At 28.2% G+C, this 26,298-nt stretch overlaps 1 protein-coding gene across 5 annotated transcripts in view; it reads right to left on the minus strand.

The window, feature by feature from the left end:
* Positions 1 to 10,415: 10,415 nt before the first annotated feature.
* Positions 10,416 to 26,298, minus strand: part of LOC135927995 (uncharacterized) — a 71,322-nt gene continuing 55,439 nt past the window's right edge. For 4 of the 5 annotated variants that reach the window (XM_065464291.1, XM_065464293.1, XM_065464292.1 and 1 more), the window contains exons 21-33: positions 21,491 to 21,721; positions 16,869 to 17,259; positions 16,463 to 16,604; positions 16,181 to 16,307; positions 14,176 to 14,737; positions 13,553 to 13,658; positions 13,132 to 13,426; positions 12,934 to 13,055; positions 12,088 to 12,257; positions 11,724 to 11,943; positions 11,472 to 11,615; positions 10,838 to 11,243; positions 10,416 to 10,762 (exon numbers count right to left, since the gene is read on the minus strand). In XM_065464291.1, the coding sequence (XP_065320363.1) occupies positions 10,544 to 10,762; positions 10,838 to 11,243; positions 11,472 to 11,615; positions 11,724 to 11,943; positions 12,088 to 12,257; positions 12,934 to 13,055; positions 13,132 to 13,426; positions 13,553 to 13,658; positions 14,176 to 14,737; positions 16,181 to 16,307; positions 16,463 to 16,604; positions 16,869 to 17,259; positions 21,491 to 21,721 (3,135 nt within the window). In that variant the 3' untranslated portion in view covers positions 10,416 to 10,543. Of the gene's footprint in view, positions 10,763 to 10,837; positions 11,244 to 11,471; positions 11,616 to 11,723; positions 11,944 to 11,995; positions 12,042 to 12,087; positions 12,258 to 12,933; positions 13,056 to 13,131; positions 13,427 to 13,552; positions 13,659 to 14,175; positions 14,738 to 16,180; positions 16,308 to 16,462; positions 16,605 to 16,868; positions 17,260 to 21,490; positions 21,722 to 26,298 lie in introns of those variants that run through there. The other variant, XM_065464294.1, reaches the window with a different exon arrangement.

Genomic DNA, 26,298 nt, shown 5'->3' on the forward strand with positions numbered 1-26,298 from the left:
ACAAATAAATTAATTGCACGATTGTTAGAATTAGTTCCTGAAAATTTTAGGATAGGTTCCAATTTTGTTTCCTGTAAATTTTGAAGTGGTTTCCAGATTCTGGTCCCAGTTTCTAGTTTTAACCTGGTAGTAACAATAGATAAGGTAGTCATAATAGGTAGTCATCTCCATAGGTTTAGCAATCATCATAATAGGTAGTCAAATCAATATAGTCATCTCAGTGGATAAAGCAATCGTCACAATAGGTAGTCATATAAATAGAGTCATCTCAATGGATTAAACAATCGTCACAATAGGTAGTCATATAAATAGAGTCATCTCAATGGATTAAACAATCGTCACAATAGGTAGTCAAATCAATAAATAAGGTAGTCATCAATATCAAATTTAATTCAATTTATACTTTTTTATTTTAATTTTAGGCAAATTTTCTATATTTTATTCTTTTTTTTTTTTTACAAAAACGTAACAGGGCGCCATCAAAGAAACAAGAAGTTAACAAGTTATATTTATTCTAAATAAATTTTTTTTTTTTTACCTTTTATAATTTTGTAAATTTGGATAAAATTTTGACTATCGAAAAGAAAAGTCAAAAAAATTTTATATGTCCTTTTATCATCTCCAATATCGAACGACGAATTTGATAAGTAATTCCATTACCTTTTATTTTTATAAAAGAATTCAAGGTAAGGATATTTTAAACTTTTATTATTTTACTTTGTTTTATATTTTTTTTTAAAAAAAAAGAAAGAAAAACGAAAAAACGTACCACCGTAACCGGGGCACCATAAAAGAAAGTATTTTATATTTATGAAACTATTTAAATTAATTCTTTTTTAAATCAAATTTATTACTATATATTTTATTTCTAAAAACATAGTATATATATATATAAAAAGTTAATTGAAAAATATATAATATCACGTTTGTGAATAGTTAAATTATATCAAACACATCAATTTATAATATAAGATTAACTATTCAAATTTAAGATTTCTTTAAATTTATTTAAATATATGATCAATCAACATAAATATAAGTAACAATTTGCATTCAATTCTTTAACGCCATCTATTTATTAAAAAATGTTAATAAAAATTAAACATCTTATTATTCATCCCACAATGGATGTACCTTATTAGATATTAAGGCTACTGAAATATAGAATTATTTTTTTCATTTAACTTCTTTAAAATATATTTTCTGATGTCCTTATCAATATTCTATAATCTTATGTAAAAAATATAATTACCTATTGGTAAAGATTATTTGATTGTCATACGACATTAGATAAAATTAGATATACTGTAAATCTATGCCACATAATATTCCATTGTTTGTATTGTGCGTTAATTTTTACTTAATTTATAATTTTATCAATAATTTTATAATTATATTTTATTTTATTAAGAAAAATAAGTTAAAGTTACTCACTTTATGAAAAATTATATTTGAGATATTATATTATTTAATAATTTTATGGATCTATTAATAGTAATTATAACACATTTCACTTTCTTATCTTTAGCTTATATTTCATTTTCTAAAAAACATTTTTGGCTTCACTTTTAAAATATATAATTTGCTTTTTTTCCAAAAAAGTATAAATTATAAGTTTAAAGTATATTCATACATTTTTGGGGGACAGGGGGTTGGGAGAGGACTAATGAGGGTATTTTTATTAGCTAAAAATGATATTGACAAAAAGTGATAAATTTTTGAAGGGGGTGGGGGAAAATTTCCCTTTATATCCCCCCCCCCCCCACCCCTTGGCTACGTATATGACACCAGACTAGGATAAAGTATTAGTTTGGGTGTTTCAAATGTAAAATGTTTTTTCACAAAATTTTTACAATAATGTTTTGGAGTGTCTGAATTGTTTTGTTTTTGTTATGAATAATTTATATTATTTATTATATTAAGGGTTATTTTGGTATGATGAATAATTTGTAATTAGAATTAAATCTTTTAGAAATATATAATAGTTTGCTATCCTTAAATTCATGAATTTTTTGCATATATCTCCAGGTTCAGTTTCAGATTTTTAAAAAATCTTCAATAGAAATAGATTAGGTTTGCCTTCAGGTGGATTTGTTATTTTTTATTAAAAACTAAAAATTTCTTTGAATATCAAAAATGTGATATAGAAAGAGTTTGAAAGACTAAAAATGGTTTCTGTTCTAAATATTCTTAGAAAGTATTTTCGGTTCCTAAAAACTTTAAAAAGGAGTTCCGAGAAGTTTGCAGCTGGATGGTTTTTAACCCACACATTCTATGGGCCGGTTACAAATTTTAATATGGCAGGCAGATTATAAATATTTTAAAAATAATAGATGGGAGAAAAATCTTTGGGCAAAATGAGCATAAGGAACTTATATTTATTTTTTTTTAAAAAATTTATTTCATAATGCATTTAATAAGTTTAAGTAAAAATATAATAAACAGAGCCAAACCTACCACCAAATAATTTCAAAATATTGGGTGGCAGGCAGGTTAAATTTTTTTAAACAATAGACGATCGGAACAAAAAAAGTTTCACCCATTTCAGACCTTTACTTCCTAGTTCTCGATTTGGCACGGTTCCGAGGGTTTTGGACTTCAAAATCTTTACTAAGAGATTAATTTTTTTTAATCAGATCATAACTTTTTGAACGATATATAAAATTAGTTTTGTTTCCATTCCCTTGAAAATTTGTGATGAATTTTAGTTTCAAGTTTTAAATATACCATATTTTCAAAAAAGTTTATTTGAGCACATTATTGAAATGTTTTCCAATAGATTTCAATAAAGAAAATTAAATATTCCAATAAATTTTAATAAAGAAAATTAAATAATGCATGAACACTTGTGAGAATTAAATACACAATTATAGAACGCATTTGGTCTGCATCTCATGGACTTAATTTGCTTTTAAAGGATCTATCAAATAAAATATTGCCAATGTAAATTTTACAGGGATTCGAACCGAACCCCAACCCGGAGAAGAAAACCTGGGTTTTTGGTAAAAATATCTGAACCCGAACCGAACTCCGTTTATAAAATTTTCAAAACCCCTAACCAAACCCGGGAATTTTATTTGATCCCGGGTTCAACCGGGTTCAGTGTATTGTTTAAATTCATATAAGATTATATAATTGTAAATACAAATATTAATAATTTAATTGAGATTTTATAATATTTTCAAATTTCCAATTAAGTGAAATGTTAATAAATTTTGAACAACTTAATCTATTTACGCCATTTTTAAATTTATTCTCAAAGATTCCTATTGGAGTGTTAATAAATTTTAAACAATTAAATTCATTTACGCCACTTTATTTTTAATTCTTAACTTATTATCAAAGATTATTAATTAGAGGAAAATGAAAGTGAACAAGTCAAAGTAAAAATTATTATATTGGATATTGTTAATTTAAAGAAATACGTCTAAATAAAATTAATACATGACTATCATTTGTATTTTTAACTATATTTTGCCTATAAATAAAATAAAATATTTTTATACCAGTTTTTAAATTATGATTTAAATATAGAATATTTTTTTTATCAATTCAAAAATTCTTAAACCCGAGCTAAACTCGGAACCAAACCCAGGTTCAAAAATATTTCCCTGAACCGAAACCCACCCACATATTTTTTTTAACCTTAAACCAAAGTCGAACCCTGGCAAAAATTTTGCCGGAATTTTAGTAGGAAAGGCCAAATTATTATAAAATATTTAAAATTTAAGGAAAAACAACTACTTAAAGATAAAAATAGGATTTCTTCCTTAAAGTTGCCTAGTCCGCTCCACTCTTTTGACGGTATAGTTATGATAATTAATAGTCTTAAAATACAAATATACGGTTATACTCCATATTTTTATAGAGATATGAGGATTAATCTTCTTGATAATGAAGTATTTTTAAATTATCTTGCACATATATACAACTCAATTAAGTAATTTCTATATAAATAGAGGAGGTCGAAGCGGATAAATCAAACTTATCTGAGTTCCTTAAGTATTTATTCATATCAGAATCTATCACGGAACGAATTTATAGAGATCGAACAATTTATAAAAAAATAGAGAATCTTTTTTGTTGCCGGGACATACATTACCGAGCTTATATACTTTACCCAAGATATTGTGGATTTAATTTTAAAGACAATTAAGTTGTTGATAAAAAATTAGATGTTATAAATCCAATGACAAAACAGATGAGAATACATATAGAAATTGACACTGTAACTCTATCTACCGAGAAAGGTTTAACTCTGTTAGCGGCCAAATTTTCCTGAATTATAGTTTGTGACTTTTATTTTCAAGTATAAAAAGGTGAAAAATTTGTAATTAATCACTTATTTTTTTTTAAATAATAACTCATAAACCCTGAACAAAGTGATTCTAATTTCGCAAAAAAGATTAAAGGGAAAAGTTAACAAATTAAATACTTTATTTAGGGACACATTAACCACCTCATACGATTTAAAAGAACTACGAATTTATCAATCTTTATAAATATTATACGAGTATAGCATATTTACAAAGTATTATGTATATTTACTATGTATCAGGCGCGTACGCAGGAATTTGGTCTGGGGGGGGGGGGGGGGTAATAAATTTTTTTGAGAAATATTATTGTTTTTTAAAAATATCAAGCATAAATTTATTAGGACTAATAACTATTCCTAATACACAATTATAAATTAATGTGAATTATAAAAAAATTATATGTAAAGAATCATTTAAATGACCCAAAATAGAAATTTGAATTTTTTGAGCCTTTACACAAAAAGTTTCTTAGGAATAATTGTATTTTGTATGTTATATATTTACAATGTAAAATCCAATCTTCGTTGGAATTGAGCTAATTTTTCAATTATCTCATCCTTGCTTGTCGTCAAATGCCTATGAATATTCAAAAAATCCAAACCTTTCAATCTACTTTCACATGTTGTACTTCTTGGTATGTTTTTCAGAGACCTGCAGGCCCGGCTCCTGGGCCGGACAATATTTTAATTTTTTTAATTATACCAAGGCCGGGCCCAAATTTTATTTTAAAAAACACCCGGGCCGGACCTAAATTTTTTTAAAAAAACACCCAAGCGGGCTGTATTTTTTAAAACAGCCTATATTTGAAATCGTTATTATTAGCTATAAAAATCAAAAATAAATATAATTTATTTTTTAAAAATCCAGGCCGGGCCTGAAAATTTTATTTTAAAAAAAGCCGGGCCGAGCCTGTAAATTTTAAAAAAAAGCCCAGCGGCCTAAAAAATTTTTTAAAAATAGCGTTAAAAATCTTAAAAAAAAATCCGGGCCGTGCCCTGCAAATGGTACTTCTGCAGGCCTCTGTTATTCTTCTTAAAAAAAAGAGTCTTCTCTCATTAGTTTACTAATGGGAAGAGTTTATAAACCCTTTTAATACATTGGGAATTTAATCTAAAATGTGTTTGAAATAATGCAGAGCATCCATGGATTTTTTTGGGACTATATCAACTATAGTTAATCTTATAAACATAGTTATACAGCTAGTAAGGCATCATAAGATACTTTAACATCTTCATAATAAAAATCTAACAAATATTTTTTTTTCTATCACCATCTGAAAAAGGTTGGGAAGGCTTTTGTGGAAGTAATATTTGCAGATGTAAGTGCTGCATGATATATTAAAAATTCATTTATTTGAGTTATAAATGTATCAACATCTAAGATAAACTCTTCTACTGATTCTATATTAATGTTTTAACGATGAGCTTGCCTTGCTGTCGAGGGAGACAAATATTAAACACGTATAGCTCTGCTTTTGACTCAACAATAAAATATAAAATATGAAATTCTTTGTTGTATTAGGAAAATTATTTAAATTTAAATTAACTTTGAAATTGTCACTTTTAAAATTGTATAAATTATCACTGTGGGATATTAAAGATAAAAGGTTATAAAATTTGAACATTAACTTTAAAGTATATTGTGATTATGACTTTAGGTTGTTAAAGTTTAATTTGTTTTTATAGATATATATAGTCGTGTTTTTTGTTAATTATTAGAGTTAGTTGTAATATTATGTAATAAAATAAATATTGAATAAAATACGTTACTCGTTTTCAAGTTGTAAATTTATCGAAACAAATGTCTTAAAATATATAAAAATTCACTTAAATAATAATTGCCTTCTGTACAATTTATTATTCTTCATCAACATTAGCCCTAATTTCCTTGAGTTCTGATAAAATGCTCTCCGCTATTCTCATCTTCTTAATCAAATCATTGTCATGTTTTTGAAAAGTAATACTTAAAATAGTTGTATAATTAAATAATACATTCTAATGATAAATAAAATTTGGAATAAGCATTGGATCCAATAATTTTCTTGCTTCTGAGGAAATATTTCTTTCAGGCCATTGTAATATTTCAGTAATAGCAAATAATTGGCTCTTCTAACTCCTTAATAGCTGTTAGTGCTTGATGGAAGAGGCTCTATCTCGTTGGACAAGGTTGCAATTTCTTTTTCCCTGTTGGACCAGAAGTTTCAGAAATAATTATTATTTGACTAGAAATTGAAAATGGTAGATAAATATTACGCCACTAAAAATTTGAAAATAATAAATAAATATTACGCCGGAAAACTTGAAATCGAAATTAATTGATAAAATAACTTATGAATGTGATAATAAATGTAATATAATATATATTTAATATGAGATACGAATAAATATTAACAAATATAAATTAATATAAACAATAATATTTTTGAAAAATATATCCGGCATCTGCATTTTTTGGCTTGGGGGGGGGGATTTGTCCCCCTGCCCCCCCCGCTGCGTACCGCCAATGCTATGTATATTTACAAAATATTATGCAAATTTACAAAATCAAAATATAAAAAAATTAAATACAAAATTTCTACATATTTATCAAAAGATTTAGTTTTATTTAAAATTTTGTTATCTTTATAAATAACTTTCACGAACTCTTTGCAATTCATGTCAGAATTTTGCATGTCAATGTCAGAATACTTGCTCAACAAAAATTATATAATATAAGTTGTAGTGATTAGCTACCTAAGACGAGGATAGAAAGACCAGAATAATGAATCCACAACAAATGGTTGTGGAGATGGAGGAAAATTCGAAAATGATTGCTGGGGATTATGGAATGGGATGAGGATACTTATGATTGTATTATTATGTTGTTGTTATCTGATTAATATTGATATAATTTGCATAAATGGTTTATTTGATTGCAATAAAGAAATGCATAAAGTCCAGGTTTATCTACATAAGATACACATGCCATAAAATCCATGCTGATATTTAACCTTTATTATGCCATTCATATCTTCTATAATTAATAAATCTTTTATTATAGATGTTATGTCTCATAAAGGTTATCATAATTCTAATACAATATTTATAAATTATAAGGTAGGCCAATATTAAGGTGGATATAAATCCAATAGAGAAAAGGGATGATAGAATAATTGAAAATAGTAATAAAACAACAATCAAAATTTTCTCACACCGGGGAAGAAAAAGAAAAGTTTAAATCCATCATAATAAATGAAAATGAACAATTAAAGTTTGGAATGCATCTAACAAAAAATAATTCAAAGCTTCAAAGTACTAAATACGATATCCAACAAAGGAACGAAAATATTAATAGATGAACTTGAGCTTGGGGGAAAAGAAGATATGCTATAAATCATAAAGATTATCATAATTATATTACGATATTATTTGAATATTACAAGTTTTAATATTATACAGACTTAAATGGTCAATTGAAATTAATATTATAGTTTACAAAGTATATTTATACAACATTTTGTAATAAAGATTACCATTGACTATATAAACGGCGTCTACATTAGAGGATTTTCACTGGATGCAAACCCTCCTCAAAAACCCTATGCCTACCCCCCTAAAAAAAAATTCCACCACCTTCGGCGCCGATGTTTTAACATTATGAATTGCAAATTTTTAATTAAAATATTACTCCCTTTATAATTTTAAAAAGAATAACTAATTTTAGCTTTACTACCAACTATCAAAATATTAAGAATATAAGAGTATTTTTTAGATCATGTATTCAATAAAAACCCCCTCATTTACAATGAATGCATTATCATAGCTTATTGTTTAGCATGAATATGAGTTTGCTGAGAATATCTAACCCTTTTAAATTACATTTAAAAGGATAGTAGAAAGTTTTATCTGGAAAATAATGTCTATGATTGTTTGCAATGTATAGATTTGATCGATAATCAGCAATATCATTGTATTATAATAGGTCTATAATAAAAGTATTAATTTTTATAGCAATATATTTTGTCCTATTTCATCAATCCCCCAATAAATTTATCCTTTATTTGATGAAAAATAATTAAACTTAATAACTTCTTTGTATTCATATATTTTTATCTAAATGACCATATACAGTTATAAGTCTAGGTAGGCTTATTCTATTTGGTCTTCTAAGAATGATTTCAAAATTATTGGTGGATCTTTTAAAGAGATAAATATTTCAAAGTTTAAAATTTCTACTGTAGTAACCAGTGAATATCTTATAAAATATGAATGAAATATATAGCCGTTTTTTATATTAATTTATTTAAACCAGAGATTTTTAAATTTAGTTGGATTTTTTATATTTCTTAATTCGCAGGACATTTGGCTAAAAACTATTCAAGATTAATTGTTTACTCTGCAAACTTATCTTTAAATTTTTTGACAAATTTATTTTGGTAGAGCAAGTCTAATGGGCATTGAGGTAGAACGGGGTCGTGCTAAGACTTTTGATTGATATGGGTGAAAACTAACTTAACAGCCCATTAAGGCTCAATTTACAGAAGCGAGCAAAGTAAATCCAAATAAAATAAGGGAAATCCAAAAAATATTAGCACAAAATTAGAAAAAATAAAAAGGAAATTCCAATCAAAAATAGTAATAAAGGAAATATAAAGATAGAAAATGGAATGAATTATTGCACAGGAACGAAAATTTGACGGCCTCTAAAATCTATATATGCCCCTCTTTGCGTGGGCCTTGAGACAGAATGCCCCTAATGGCAAACTCTTCAAACCTTTTTGAACTATAGGATGGTTTATTTATTAATAGGCCTCCATTTGCTATGACAGGAATTGTCATTAATTCCTTAGCTTGTTCTATAGCAAGTAGGAGAGGAAGTTCCAGAATTACAAATATTTCCAATTCGCAGGTTTGAATTTGAAATACAGGATATATATGAACAACTTATTGATTGATGTAAAGACCTTTTTTAGGAAAATCCTAATTTCATTTAAAATTTAAACGAATTATAAACTATAAAATTAGATAGTCAACTATGTCTATGTATTTAAATTATCATCATAAATTCTTGTTAAAAATCTCTTATTGCTCTTAAAATAAGAATGAACAGAAGATCGACATGCAAAGCTCGAATAGTTAAATTTCTCTTCTAAAAATAGGTCCAGTTTGATCCTTTTGTCCTTCCCTACCTATAAAAATGATAAATTCCCGAATTTGAGACTATACTTATATGTCGGGTCAGTATACTCATACTCGTGAGATGCAAGAATGACAGAAGAATCATCTCTTCCCAACCCCCCGTTTAAACGGTTAGTGGTATCATTGATTTAGTTTTTATTATTCTCAATTAATATAATATTTATGAGATTATAACATAAATTAACCAGTGATAAGCATGGCTAAACCAGCACGTGAAGATTTTCCTGCCCCAAACAGATATATTTTAAGCCCGGCCCGAAAAAATATTTTACAGAGGTGGGCCCACCTTGAAATTTATTTAGACTAGCCCGTATCGATTTTTTTGATTGTAGAAAAATTATAAATTGACATTACTCAAGGTTTAAATTTTTTTTACAAATTCCAGGCTTGTCCTAATAGATTTTATGCATAAATTGCTTGATTTATTTTATTAGCCTGGGAAGATTTATGAAGAAAGATTTCATAACATTATGTTTCAACTTTAATAAATCATATAAGATAGATTAAATATAATATCACATACACAGTGGCATTTAGCAGATACCAATCCTTTTTTTCATTGGGTGTTGATATAAATCTAATTGCTTTCAAATATCATATTTAAAGTTTTTATCTATTTTCTCAGAATTTATGACTTATTGGTCCAATTTATTTAAAATTTTTATTAGGAAATAATATTTACGCAATGTTTATATTTTTTAAAATTAACCGGTTACTTCCTGGATTCGAACCTAGGTCAAAGTTTATAAAGTGTTTATAATCAGCATCTAAAGTGAAAGAAACAGACGCTACTTGCAAACTACTATATATAAGAATAATTGACGACGTTAGCTAACATTTTAATAAAACACATAAAAATCAATCATGTTTAACGCTAAATCATTACCCCAAGTTGCTATTCATCTCATTTCTTTCTATTTAATCAAATTTATTATCATATTGACAACATGAGGTATAATCAATCAAGGTTAGGTTTAAATATATTGTTAAAAAACATTATAAATTTATTAAAATAAATAATTGATCTCCACTAAGATTTTAATTTTCATTTCAATCTTCAGTCAGCATTTGATACAACCGGCACGTATACTCTTTAATCTTAATCCCATCAACGTCGGCTGTTTGCTGAAAACTATTGTAATACATTTGCACAACGGGCATAATAAATGGTTTTATTTTCATTAGATTTTGGTATCCAAAATCACGTGCAAACAGTGTCAAAAATTGGATCATAGCAAGATTCCATATTTTCTTATGAATTTGGGTATCCTAAGCATTTTTTTAAAACATAATAAATATCATTATTAGGGATAACATATAAACATTTATACATTATTAACAAACCTTTAAGAGAGTGACGAGATAAGAATGAATTAATTGGTAATTCTTGGAAGAAAATTTGGGTTGATCTCCTAAATTTTCCAGGCAATTTTTTGGATTATTAAATTTTTCACGCGATAAAGAAGTGATAGAATCATCATCGTCATGGATAGATGCTGAAGGTTCATTCATTTGACAAAACTTGTTGAAGTTAGTTTTTGATGTATTTTGGTCATCGATTGAAGCATGAAATGATTTTCCATATGAATTTTTACTAATGTTAGGCGTGGACCGAGAGGATTTTATGGGTTTAGTGGAAGGAATAGGCATGATATTATTAGTTTCGAGTTTGAGGTCAGAAAATATAGTGGCAAAAGTAACGGATTCATGCTTTCTGATAATCTCTTTCGTTGTTGAACTTGTATCTTCTCTATGTTTTTTTTTGAACAAATATCTATTTAAATTTAAATAAAATGTCCTAAACGCCGAATTAATGCAATAATATTTTGGATACATGTTTGTATATAATATAAGCATAATATTGATTAAATATCCGGTTCCCTCCAGTTAAAACTCATGGTTATGGGCTTATTAAATTATTTAAAAAATAGTTGATAATATTTGGAAAATTTCTTTGAAATAATAATAAATATATTACTTAAAAAGTGTCGAAGAGTTCATGAATTCTTTATTTAGTAAACAAGAAAACGAATATAAGGAATCCAAAAATTTTGCCAACATTTGACCCATATTTTTCATAGCGTGAGTTTTAGAATTGAAAAAATTCTCAGTCTTTAAGTTCCTATTTATTTTATGTAAATTAATTCTAATAATTACATCTTGATATATTAAAATGAGTAATTGATTAATTATTTTATAATATGGTTAAATTTAGGTTATTGGTATTTACTCGTAATGTAAAGCAGAATATAGTGTCAGCAGTCCATAATACGCTAAGACCAACGAATTAATTTTGTAGAGATTTGGCATAGAATTCGTGGGGAAATCGTATTGCAAGCATCGTTTTAGCAGTAATTTCATTCCAGGCCTTCTATCGAAGGCGCTGGACATATGATATATATCCGCTAACAGGCTTATCAATTCAGGAATGTATTGATAATTTTGAAAATCTTCAGGAAGGAATGTAAACAATTAACAATAAAAATCACAAATAATACTAACTTATTGGACTATTAAATTGGTAAGTAAAGCCAATTTCTTTCTTTTTCTTATAAAATATAATTTAAAAAAAGCATTTTATATAGAAAAAAAACCTTTATTTTCGTTTTTTTCAACCCTTCTGGTGAATATTGAATCGCTTTGAAAAGATGGTACTAATATATAAGGGCAATCTAAAATGTCTAAACCAATATCCCCGATCAATTGCGTAATAAGGAAGAGCGATAATATGGAATTAGAAAACTCTTCAACGTACATATCAAACCTAAAAATTCAAAGAGGAACAAATTTATTTTTAAAAAATGATTTATATATAAAGAGATGCACCGAAAACACTTTTTTTTATTCGATCTGCTCTCAAAAATTATATGTCTTGTCTATAGGGGGGGGGGCAACGATATTTATAATTATCATTGTTTATTTAATTAATATAAAAAATATAACACGGTTAAAAATTTATAGAAAATTTTTTAAGGTTAAAAATTAATTTTATTTTTAATTTATGAGGGTAAATAGTGATTCATTTTTGAATATCAATTAAAAGTATAGGTAACGATGAATCTCTGGTATATTAGGGTCATGCAGGACAGACTCAGACCTATATTCGATCCGGATTCGGTAGAACTGGACATTAATTTTAATTTGATAAGATTGGGACAAATTTATGTAGGTACAAGAGCCTCTAATATAATACTAATTATTTAAACTTACATTTCATATATGTTTTTAAAAAAAATCCATTGATAACAAAGTTGAACTTGACCGTTATTATTATATAATATTATAGCAATTTAAGTATTAGAAATGATATCGTTTTCAATTAATAATCTCGTTAAAATTATACATATAAATTTATATAAAATATCTTGACTTTAATCTAATTTTTCTTAAAATCTAAAATTTGTTTATTATATTTATAATGTAAAATCAGAACTACAAACTTTATATTCGACTCTTTCCCGTCAATGTGCAAATATATAATACGATCAACGTTCAAACTTTTGGTTGGTACTTTTAAATCGAATTCAATGACATCATTATCAAAATCTTCATTATAGAGGAGCTATAAAAATAACATGCATAATATTGATTCAATTGATCAAAATAGATTATTTTAATATAATTTTTTTATTGTCAACCTCTTTAATCAAACCCATTTGAACGCTTGTCAAATTATTATCTAAATAACTATTTGCACTTTCTGTTGATGACTTTGTTTTAACACCTAAGGTTACATGAAAAAATGACTCGTTGCCTTTCATATTCCAACTGTGAGGCTTAAATATCCCTATAAATGCGCTCAATTTATGGGCAATTAAATAGAGGGACAATCTTAAAACGTCCATTATTTGTTTTAACAACGCATCATAATTATCGGACGTAAGTATTTTTTTCAAAGTAGATGAGCCGTTCAAGAGACTGAATATGAAATGCCTATAATTTATGAATATATTATAATATGTTTTATAAAATTTTAAAATAATAAAAAAAAATTAATAAATTTAAGACAATAATTTTTATTCACTTTTTATTTATTTTTATTTGTCATATTTCAATAACCTTAGTAGGGATATACTTATGGTTGATAAATAATAATCCATTAGGAGTAATATATCCAAATAAATGACCAACATTGACTCAAAAATTCCTTGTTTCATTGTAAAATCTAAAAGGAGAAGAAAAAAAATAAAAATATTTTGAGTGGAATAAGATATTAATGATATAATGACTTATAAGTATTTTAAAATCAGAGTTTGAATATTTATTTTTATAATTCTGTTTCCACTTCTGTAACTCACAGTTCCGAGGGTTTAGTGTAATGCTTATTTATAAACTAAGTAATAATAATTAACTAAGTTATTTACATTTCTGCTAGAGCTGAATCCAATTTCTGTAAAATTTTATAAAGTGGGTTCTGGTTTCAAACTCCCATTAAAACATAAGTATAATAATATAACTGAAACAAATTATTCGTTACTCGATACGATTAATCGAATACCAATAAGGAAATTATATTATCTGCCGAATAATTTTTAATTATTCAAAAATATTTTAAATTTATTCTTAGAAACTTTTTATTTTTTTTCCACATCTATAAATGACTATTTAAGATTTATACAAACCATTTCTTTATTTTTAAAAATATTTTTATAGAAATAGTTGTAGGTATAAAACAAACATACCGATAAAATTAGGATCTAAAAGTATATCCGATACGAGATTAGTTAAAATAGATAAAAGGAGTTTGTAATTTTTTCTTCGTCCGTCGTTCAAAATCGAGTTTTTTAGCAACTTTAAATTTGCTGTGACACAATGATTTTGTATAATATAGTATCCTAAGGTAGGAAATAATCCGTAGTATAAATATTCGATGGTCCATTTTTTTAAAATGCAGTTACTACTACCCGTGATTTTAGACATGATTTTGCGTTCAAAATAACTGATTATACGAGTGCAACTAGAAATTTCTTTTTCATCTTTTGAACAATGGGGTCCATTCGAATAATTATAAGTAATATGCGGATTTCTTGAGTGATAAATGTCATGGTTTTCTAAATAGAGCGGCTGAGAAATGCCTAAAAGTAAAAGGGAATCATAAACGTGGATTATTTCGGCTAACCAATCCGACAAATAAGAAGGAAGGTAATTATAGGAATGAGAAGAAACACTTTTATAGGCATTGTTGGTATTTTTGTGAGGAAGGTAAGTTGAAAAAGGATTGTGGTCAATGAAATTCATTTTGTACTGTATAAGTTATTTTCGTAAAAAGGGGGGAATATAAAATAAGAGTTATAAAAAGTTAGCTGTAATATATAGTAAAACTTTAAGAACAATGACTGTTCTCGATGTAAAAGAATTCATTCCTCAATCAAATCGCAGGTACAATAAGAAAGAAACAGTAAATTTAATTTACATGAAGATAAATGGTTCAAATTAAGAAAAACTAATTGTTGCTATGACATCATAATCTAGTGTTTTTCGTTTAAAACTTTAGACAGAAAATGCCCTTAATCAGTATTGAAGACATCATATTCCAGATCATTTGGGATATGATGTCTTCAATATATAGTACTAGTAATTTCTTTATTCTATCAAACACTTGCTGCTTATTGTAAGACCAGAATCAATGTTTCTTTATACCAGAGTTCGAAAAAAATTTTCTAACATTGTTTAATCTTTGAAGATTTTTGATCAAATTTTACCTAAAAATGTCAAAAATCTATTATAAGTAAATACTTTGTAATTTTCATGTAAAAAAATGAATCAAGATGAAAACACAAATTTAAAAAAAAATCTTTAAAGATTTGGCTCAAAATTTTTTTGGAAACTTTTTTCAAACTCTGCTTCATAATTAATAATGTGTGTAAAGGTTCGCAAATGCCGTGTAAATGAGGTAAATATATTTCATAATGGTTTAACTAATCCTAGAAATGAGTAATTGTTATATATATCTTTATAGAGGGTGGTATATTACGAATAGTCTTTCTTAAGCCGGATTGATAGAGAAATCAGGTTTTATGCATTATTTTAAGGTTATTTATAAACCACTATAATTTATTGTATGACTACCATATAATACCGTTGAGTGATGACCTGAAGATGTTTGATAAAATAAAAACGCTACTATCGGTGGACCAGACTGACTCCCGACAGACGACGAATAATATTGGAATGTAAACCCTCCAACACTGGGTTTAGTGGAGCCCTCCTTACTACATATTAGAGACCTGCAATGCCCGGCAAGCTACCTGGCCCATCTTAAAATTTTGATTTAGGCCAGGGGTGCAAAAAGAAGAGAGGCCCAGCGCGCTTAATAGAGAATAAAAGAAAAATATTATTCTAAGGCCTAATTTTGTAAAATAATATCTTTTATCTAGAGTAGAAAAAGAATTGCGACAAATTCTGATGCCAAAGCAACAATTTGTTATTAGGCCAATGTCATATCTTTAGATTCTAAGCTGCGTATTCGCATTTGCCGTGAGTTAATCAGGTTAAACGTGAATATTTATCCACGGTAAACTGAATAGTTGAACGGTAAAAAATGAGTTTTATTTTGATTGAACCAGTATGAAAGTTCTTCTCCCCTCCCCAATCCAGAACATCTTAGGCTGTTTTAAATTATACATCATTCAGATTATTGCAATTTAATTTTAAATATGTATATATATATATATAATATATATTTACTATAAAAACGTCATCATAATCTTCAGTCATTAATTTGTTTGGCGAAACATCGATTGTATTAATAACATTAAGAATATGTTCAAAATTTAAGGAGGGTTCATAAAAGTTTGTTTTTGTATCCAAAAAACTATATATTGAAAAAATGACATATTATAAATATCTTGAAAAATCCAGTGGCGTCGATAGCTCAGAAATATTCAAAACACGCTCAAATTAAATTTGTGCAGGACAGGTCCCAATGACGCCACTAGAAAAAAATGGAATTTTTTTATTTTATATTACCTCAAACGCCTATTGCGATTAAAACAAGTCTCGACAAATTCTGCGTTGTTTATAGTGTAATCCAAATATCGATTAGTGTACAATTTCAATAGATGTGTCCAATGTCTTAGCAGATCGAAAATGTTTTGATTGTCGCTACCATCTAAGTTTTATTATTTAAACCAAAGTTAATAGGATTTCTTCAAAAAAAAATATTCGATGTTTTGATAAAGTAGATAATGATAAAATTAAATGTTTAGAATACACATTTGACAGCGAGGGCGTAACATTTCACGAGACGTTTAAAACAACATTCATGCAAATATTTTTAGGAGAAAGAATGACAAGAAATTTCAATATTTCGTGAGATATAGTAAAATAAATGTATGTCAAAATCACGGTACAAAAATTTAAAAAAATATCATACCAATGAGAGACCCAAGACGATTAAAGCAGTATCCCAACAATTTATTCAAATACCCAAAAACGTCCAAATAATGATTAAGAAATATGTTAGATGATTTCGCAAGTTTGGATACATTATTTAATCTTTCTTCTAGACAATAACTGTAGAAGGAATGAATTATGTTAATTATTAAGTAACAAATTTTTCGAACTGATTGTTTAATGGAAGAAGGCGTAGGGTCAACGAAATTAATTTTATTAGCCGTATCGTTAAAAAGAAAAGTGAAATCAAAGTTTAAAGGATTAATGAGCCTTATCATGGTGAAAATAGATTTCCAGCCAGATCCTATATCATCAATATTTATATGGTCATTGTTGTCACAAGTTATCATAGCGTCCAATTGCTCAAAAAGCTATTATTTATTAACATAAAAATGTATGAACATGATAACAGAATTATTAAATCCTTTTACATTATATTAACCAAAAAATTAGAGATTAATCATTTACTGTGAATTCTCAAAATTTTTTCAATAGATACAGTGGCGTAGACAGGATTTTCTCATAGGGGGGTGGGCTTGATTCCCCAAACCCCCCATTTTTTATGAATACTCAATTGCTTGTATCTTAGTAGTTATCTGCATCGGGCCTAATTTTTCAAACCCGGCCCGCCCGAAATTTTTTTAAAAAGTTTTTCCGGCCCGGCCCGAACCCGAAATTTTTAAAAAGTTTGCCGGTTCGGCTAGAAATTTATTATAAAAAAATTTACCGGCCCGAATTTATTTAAATATAGAAATTAATTTTTATAATTACTTAAAATAAAAGACATATGTTATATAGCGTTTAGTTTCAATAAATTAAATCAAAAATTTTTATTTTACATAAAAAATTCAATATAAAATTGATAAATTTAGATATATTTAATAAAATTTCCAAGGTCCGACCCGGCCCGATTATTTTAAATAGAAATAGGCCCGAGCCCGAAGCCCGTTTGGGCCGGGCCCAACTTTACAGATCTCTATATCTTAGGCTATGTTAAAATTATTTTAAATATTTGTATATAACAAAATTTTAGAGTATTTCATTATAGATTTTATTTATTATATAAAAATACTTAAACATTCCTTTATTTAATCATGTATATTTTTATTATTTAAAATAAATTTCAAAATGTAGATATTTTATACTGATTATAATATTAAAAATTTTATTCTATAAAAACTTTATTTTAAAAAAAATGTAATCCCCTCCGCCCAATATTTTTCCTACTGATTTCACCCCCGCCGAGGTGTTCAAATCTATTCTTTACATCACGACTCTTCTCCCGGTTATGATGGGCTTCTTCCCATCTTCCTCCAGGATCTTACATCCCCCCTTATAGTTAGCCAGGTCCCAATTTTACAAAATTTAACAACACTCTGTAATAAAATAGCACATGGACTCGTTTCCGAATCCATCAGACCACTTTTATTCGGTGCTAAACTAATCGCATTCGAAAAGCCCAATAAGGACATCCGCCCAATAGCAATCAGGACCGTATTCCGCCGTCTTGTCGCTAAACTAATATCTTCTAAAATTAAGGACAACGCAGCTTTAATTTTAGCACCTCACCAACTAGGTATCGGCACTGCTACTCGCCATCTCCAAACCAACCCAAGTAACAAAATCCTAGTTAAAATTGATTTCTCTAATGCCTTCAACTCCATTCGCCGCTCTCACTTTCTCCCACAAATGCACCACTCATTTCCCACCTTTTCTCATTCTTCCATTCCTGCTATTCCATGCCATCTCATCTCCAATTCAACAACTATTTACTTTCATCATCTGAAGGGATCCAACAAGGCGATCCTCTGGGTTCGATACTTTTCTGCATTGGAATAAACGAAATGGTCAAAAACATTTCCTCCAACTGCAATCTTCCACTGTACACTAGGAACATTGAAGACGGAATACTCTACGGTCCCCCTGACGAGGTTGTTAAGGCACGCCATCATCAAAACACATTCCAATGCTATCGAACTCTCACTCAACGAACAAAAAACCAAGATCTGTCCATTTCATTGCTCCATCCCATTCACCCACAACTTCCACACAACCGAACTCTCATCCCTCACTCATCTCGGTTCTCCAGTCGGTGGTCTGGAATCCATCAATCACTTCTTCACTAACGCATCATCCAGCTTACTTCTTTTCAAAAACATTTCTAAGTTTCTACCCCCTCGTCAAGCTTATTTTCTCCTCAAAAACTTTTACTACATTCCTAAAATTCTTTAGGCCCCTCGATCCATCTCAATTTTAAAATTCCCTGACTCATTAAAATCATTCGAAATCTCCGTCAAATCTCTTGCTGAAGAGATCCTTAATATCCGCTTTAACCATAATTCATGGTTACAAACAAGCACTTTCATGCAAGCTCAGTGGTATCGGCTTACGCTCACCTCTAACTCTTTCCATTAGTGGTTTCATCGCCTCCCGTCTTTCATCCGAATCACACATTAGCCATCTCTAACTTCTCTGACCATTTATTAGCTGAAGCCCGAACCATTTGGGACAATTCCGTTGTCCCAAATACTCCACGACCCTCCTCATGTTCACAGAGAGACTGGGATATTCCACTCAACGAAGACTCAGTCGCTTACCTAAAATCGAGCCTTCACGACGACGATCTCATAGTTTTTCACCAATTGAACCAAGGAACCGGTTACGAGTTTCTGGAAAGTATACCCTCCAATAACCTAGATTTGTTGCTCTCCGCTGACGAGCTAAGATTTGCTATTGGACTACGGCTCAATTGCGAAATTGTTCTACCGTACCAATGTAAACATTGCGAAACCAGTGTCAATATCAAGGGTAGACATTGTCTTCATTGTGGCTTTTGTCGAAGCCGTTTTTAACGGCACACCAAATGCAACGACATCATACTACGTGCCCTCAAATCAGCAGGCATTCCATCTAGACTTGAACCCACCGGAATTTTTAGAATCGATGGAAAACGTCCTGATAGAATGTCCTTGATTCCTTGGTCAAGGGGTCAGCTCCTGGTTTGTGATTTCACCTGCATTGACCCAAATGCACCATCTAACCGCAACGCCGATGCCCTCGCAGAATCTCGAAAAATCATCAAGTATAGTTCCTTAGACCCCTTTTCTTATTCATACTCATCGCCTGCTCCATTCTCACCACCTTCGGTAGCAAAGCTCAACGTTTTTTTAAAGAATTAGGGAAACGGATCAGGGAAAAAACCGATCAGCCTAAGAAATCCCTTTTTTTACGTCAAAGACTTGCTACCACCATTATTCGCTCTAACTATCTAAGTTTTATCTCTTCCATTGAATAACCTTATATATTCCTAGCTTCCTTTTTTTATCCCTATCCTTTCCCGTAAACTCTATTTCTACATTTTTCACCTTTATCAATTTTACATTTTAAAAAAATTAATTATTTGTTATTACATTTTGACAATATATTATATCAGTAAATATTCAAATAAAGTGACCTATAACCGGAATTTTTTTTTTATAACAATTACATAAAATATAAGTAATTCTTATGCAAATAATGGTATTTAAAAAATTATGACAATTATTAAAATATAAATAACACACAGTATTAAAAATAGTATTAATTTCATAAATTTAAGAGTTAATACAAAAATTATATAAATGTTATAACCAAGAATTCATTTTAAGAAAAATGATTATAAATATTATAAACTAAAACTAATATAATCATAATGAAATTTTTTGATTTGAATATAAAGAAAGGTCTACTTTTCTCTGAGATTTTGCGAATTCATCTAGAATCAAATTTTTATCTAGAATAATCTCCTTAAAAATATTTAATAGGGCTGATCCATTTAAAAGTTTTTCACCGGTGGTATATCTTAAACAGATTTTTAACGTTTTTAAAGTTGAAAAAGATCTTTCATTAGTGCAAATACTAATTGATAAGGTAGCTAAAATTATTAATAATTTGTTGTTAAGCAGGGAATCTAAAGTGCAATTACACATGAAAAGGACCTGCAGAGTAGTGTTTAAAAGGCTCGTTTTAAGCCGATTTTTAAAAACGGCTAACTCTTTGTTCCTTCTATGAACAAAATCTTCAGGCTTGCATAATATTTTTCTGAATAAAATATTGAGTTAGCCGTTTTTAAAAATCGGCTCAAAACGAGCCATTTAATAACACTACTGCAGAGCACCAAAATCAGACATCACAAAGTAACTCATCATATGAGTCTACTAAATCATCAGTGTAAAACTCTGAGATTTTCTTAAAATCCCCTCGTGTTTCAAGTGTAATAAACAGTTTAGACTCAACCGACAAAAGAAAAGAAATGCTTTTTTAAATGATTGTTTTTTCATATTGAAAAATATATATTTTTATAAAAAGGAATATGACAAACTAGACAAGTTATATGCAATGCAAAATAATTTAAAATTTATTTAAAAAAATAATCAAATACTGTAGATCAATTATTATTTATAATAAATTAAAAACATAAAAATAGTTGTTTTTTAAATTTCAAACATTTATTATCAATTTAGTAAATTAAAAAAAATAATTTCTTTCATTTTTCACCCCCCCCCCCATATGTCTACGCCACTGAATCGATATATATTAAAATCTAAATCCTATTTAAATAACCTGTAAATTAAGATCGTCCGAACGCATAAGCCACTTAGATAAGGCGGATTGTCCAGCAGGTTCTTCTAAGTTTAGAATTAAAAATTGACGATAAAAATCAAATATCAGCTGATTAATATGAAATCCAATATTTTCCGCGTGGTTAGATAAGAAAGATTGCACAAGAAAATGGTTGTGCTCGAATATTGTTTTGATAAACTCCCAGCCGATTTGCCAACCTATTTTGATACACTTTAAATAAAGTTATATATATATATCATTTATCCGAAAGCCGACTAAAGTTTGCTGAGGTTTAAAATTACAAAATATAAAAAACGATTGCTTTTCTTTTTACACTGAAACCTATGTGAAGAACTATGTTCATGTCGGGGATGTCAGATAACACCATCGGAAATTACAGGAACACCTTTATGCTCTTGAAATATTCCAGGATTTCCATGAAAACCATATCAATTTTATAGGGCCTATTAATTCTTTTCATTGGTTAAATGGATTGATATTCCAAATGGGTTTGAGTTGCTGAAATAACGACAACACCGACAATTTAATAAATGTGTTAAGAAGTTGGTTTGCGAGTTTGGTATTAAACATCTGGTGTCTGCTAATGGACAGCAACTCCTATCAAAGGAGTTTAGAAAATTTTGCAAACACGAAAATTTTCAACTCATCCTTGTAATTCCATGCCATACTAAATCTAATAGACAGGTAAAACGTACCATATGCACACTAAAAGGAAAATAATACGCTTCAAAAAAGAAGGGCCAAGAGAAATAATTTATGAAATCTTGTCTTAGAGGATGAGTGTTCACAGTGCTATTAGAAAATCTCGGGCCAAGTTAATGTTAGGACAAAATTTAAAAACTAATTTAGATTGGTTGAGATCAAATCCGATAAAGGAGATCGAATAGATTAAAAGAAAAATCGACGAATATCACGTAGGAATACAAAGCAGCGTCCAAACAGTTTTGCTAAGGAATTAGTTAAAGTCAGGATGGAGAGAAGTCTATTGTAAAGAGGAATGGATTTTATTCATATGGCAGAGTATGGATCCAAAGTCGTTAGAAGCATGCTAACCAATTACGACCGAAAAGTGGGGCAGAAATTAGCGGCCCAGAAAGGAAACAGAAGGAGTGAGGGTACATGACCTGAATAAGATTAAAGAAACTATTAAAATGAAAGAAATATATGCCAGAGCTTAATCGACAATGGTTGAATCATCAAGAATGGATTATATGGCCAGTCTGGAATCGACCAAGCGATCACAGCGCATACGGGTCATTCCACGTCAAATGAGCAAAAAAAATGAGATTTTCGGCCGACCCCCTTCGATTTTTTTAAAATTTGGTAAGCAAAGAAAGGTCGATGTAACTAAGAAATAGCCAAAATTTTAGCCTCCTAACATTTATATTTTTGAAGATATTAGGGTTCAAAGTGTCAAAAATGACGTATTTTTACCATTATCTGCCTTCATTCAATTAAGCATATCTTAAAAACTACATAATTGTAAATAACAAATTTAATATCAAAATTACATACAAAGATTCTACTTTTAGATAAAAAAATTTTTTTATTTTTTTTCCCAATTTCCGGTCATTTTATTTAATATATAAGGACTAAAAACGATTTTTTGGAAATAATACGACCTTCAATTTTTTTAAAAAATTTAGTAGACAATATTAAACTCTTCCTTTATATTTATAAAAAAAAATTGGTCTGGGACGCGGCCATCTTCATTCTCAAAATCGATAAAAATGTTTAGAAAAGTGTATAAATATTTCCCCGAAAGGGGGCGTCTTTGTATAAAATTATATGTTAATAATTTTTTAATGGTTTTTCTTGGACTATTTGATATAATTTAAAGGATTATTCATCTTGTAAGTGAAAATAACAATAAATGGGGCTTTCATTCAATTATAGAAATTGTCTAACGATAACAGAAATTCAATTTATTACTTTATTTATAATTTATTATAAAAAATTTTGCCCATATAACATATATTTAATAAATATTAATAAAATATGTTTAATTAAGTTTCGAGTTCTTGAATATATGAATCAGAATCTTGTGCATTTCATATATGGCGCCCTAAATATTAAAAAAATTACTATAATTTAAATTTAAACTTACTTTTAAAAGATTCTAATTTTTCGGTAGCGCATTTACTTTCTTGTGACGACAATGTATAGTATAACTACGGCCAGTAGCATTTAACAGTGAAACTAATGTTAAGATATGACATTTGGGCAAGCAAAGAGTGTCGTCTATCTTGGAAATGTAAAGGAATTTGAAGGTCCGGATGGGTGTAGAAACTTTATATATATTTCTTCCTGCTTTTGATTTTTCACTAAAACAAAGCTAACCACCAATTAGAATCATAAAAATAAGTTAGGTATCATGATATTTCTTCAATAATTATACTTTCATCATTATATGATAACTATTCCAAAGTACTTTCTATTAAATTGGAATATATTTTACTTTTAAATTATGTAGATCTGTTGGAATCAAGGTGTATTTTGTGTGTTCCAGGTATAGATCTAGTTTTTGAAAATCTTTCCCTGAGTAATAGATCTTCGTAATCATAATTTATTTTGGTCATCTATTCAAAATATATGACATTAATATTTTCTTTAGCTAACTCGTACAATTCATATGATGTGTACTTTGAGTAAGGCCTTGTAAACTAGCTCTGGCTAATCTTTTAACAGTGCCACCAATCCCATCACAAACACTTTTCCCGTGTGCTGTAGCAGAAAAATGCCATTTCGCCTGTACCCCGAAATCCATCTCATGATGGCAAATATTAATAAAATTTTTACGTTTTTGTACTGTTCAGCGGATCCACCGAAAAATAAAAAATTTTATTAATTAAAAAATTGAGCAATGTTTTTTTAAAATTATGTACTGCTATTGTATTGTGTTGCAAAGATTCGGATATCATTACATAATTTAGGCAACAAATATTGGCAAAATTATCTTTATAATATATAACAAAAGGGTGAACAGTGGATTGAGCCCTATTCCAATGATAATTTTGTACTTCATCCTAAAGTATAAAGCTATAGTTTTCTTAAAAATCACAAAATTAAATATTGGTCTTCGTCTAAGTTCAATTTTAGATTGTTTTGATACAACGATTGTTGCGTTGAAATAAAAAAATGATAAAGATTCCATTTATTTTAAAAAGGCATTAATAAATTCACCTACTGGTTTGGTTATTGTTTCAAGGGTGGTTCTATCTACGGATAGCCATTGTTTGTATGTTATAAATTCGATGTCCTTAGAACGAAACAATATTTCTATTTGATCGCGTAAATGTGTTGACCCTGGACAATTATCACATTTGCCCATATAAATGGATGGTTGAGGCGAATTACAAATTATTAAGTGTAAAATATGTTTGTATGTTTTAAAGGGCAACATATCATTGGTTAAATTTGATCCAATGATCATTAATTTAAATTTTGGTGGTAGCTGCAATCACATACATGTGTACCACTACCTTCAACGAGTATACAATTTTTGGGCGAATGCTTGCGAATTTCGAAAAACCAATTTTAACATCAGGCCTCATTTCTTTAAAAAATATATAAATTTTTTTCAAATTATCTAAAATTAATCTCTTATGGTATTCTTTTTTCCGTCTTTGGTCAAAATCGAAACGCAATCTTTCTTGTCTGGTATGATTCTGCTTATTTCGTCCATACAATAAAATTCTTGTACAATTTTAACTGTATATTCGTCTATAGTTTTTCCAGGCTTGGGGTTAGGTGTTGATAGAAATCAAAATACCAAGAAATTTATTAAAAAATGAATTAATATAGTGAGTATGTGTTATTGAATGAATAAAACCCTTTCGCGCTTGAAATATTTCCCATAAACAAAAAATACTTGTACTTTGATATAATAAAATAATCATTTTGACATAATAAAATAATGATTTTGACAGGTTAATGATAAAATATGAAATAATAAATATTGTTTTATAAATTAATATCTCTAAGTACCAACCATTAGTTTCTTTAAATATAAAAATTAATTGATAAAAATTTTAATGACAAATGATCTCGCTGGGCGCGAAAGGGTTAATCAATTTTAAAATTTTTATTTATTTTATTGATTGAAACACTTATTTATTGTTATTCTAATTTAGAAAGACTATGCCGATTTTAGAAAATCCGATCCAATATTTATATTGTTTTGGGTAATTTTATGATAATACTTTTATTTTGTATATAATTTCATAATAATAATAAATTAATATTTGTAATATTTTAAAAATTTCAAATTATTTTAAAAAATTGAGTAGAGAAAATTTTGATATTATTTTTGGCGTCTATGAAATGAACAAGATTCTGATTCATATATTCAAGAACTATAAACTTGGTTGAATATATTTTATTAATATTCATTAAGTATATGTTATATGGGCAAAAAATTTTATAATAAAGTAATAAATTGAATTTCTTTTATCGATAGACAATTTCTATAATTGAATGAAAGCCCCATTTATTGTTATTTTCACTTACAAGATGAATAATCCTTTAAATTATATCAAATAGTCCAAGAAAAACCATTAAAAACTGATTAATATATAATTTTATACAAAGACGCCCCCTTTCGGGAAAATATTTATACACTTTTCTAAACATTTTTATCGATTTTGAGAATGAAGATGGCCGCGTCCCAGACCAATTTTTTTTTATAAATATAAAGGAAGAGTTTAATAATGTCTACTAAATTTTTTAAAAAAATTGAAGGTCGTATTATTTCCAAAAAATAGTTTTTAGTCCTTATATATTAAATA

The sequence above is a fragment of the Gordionus sp. m RMFG-2023 genome, chromosome 4 (assembly GCF_954871325.1).
Source record: "Gordionus sp. m RMFG-2023 chromosome 4, tfGorSpeb1-WG-v2, whole genome shotgun sequence".
Taxonomy (NCBI): Eukaryota; Metazoa; Nematomorpha; class Gordioida; order Chordodea; family Parachordodidae; genus Gordionus; species Gordionus sp. m RMFG-2023.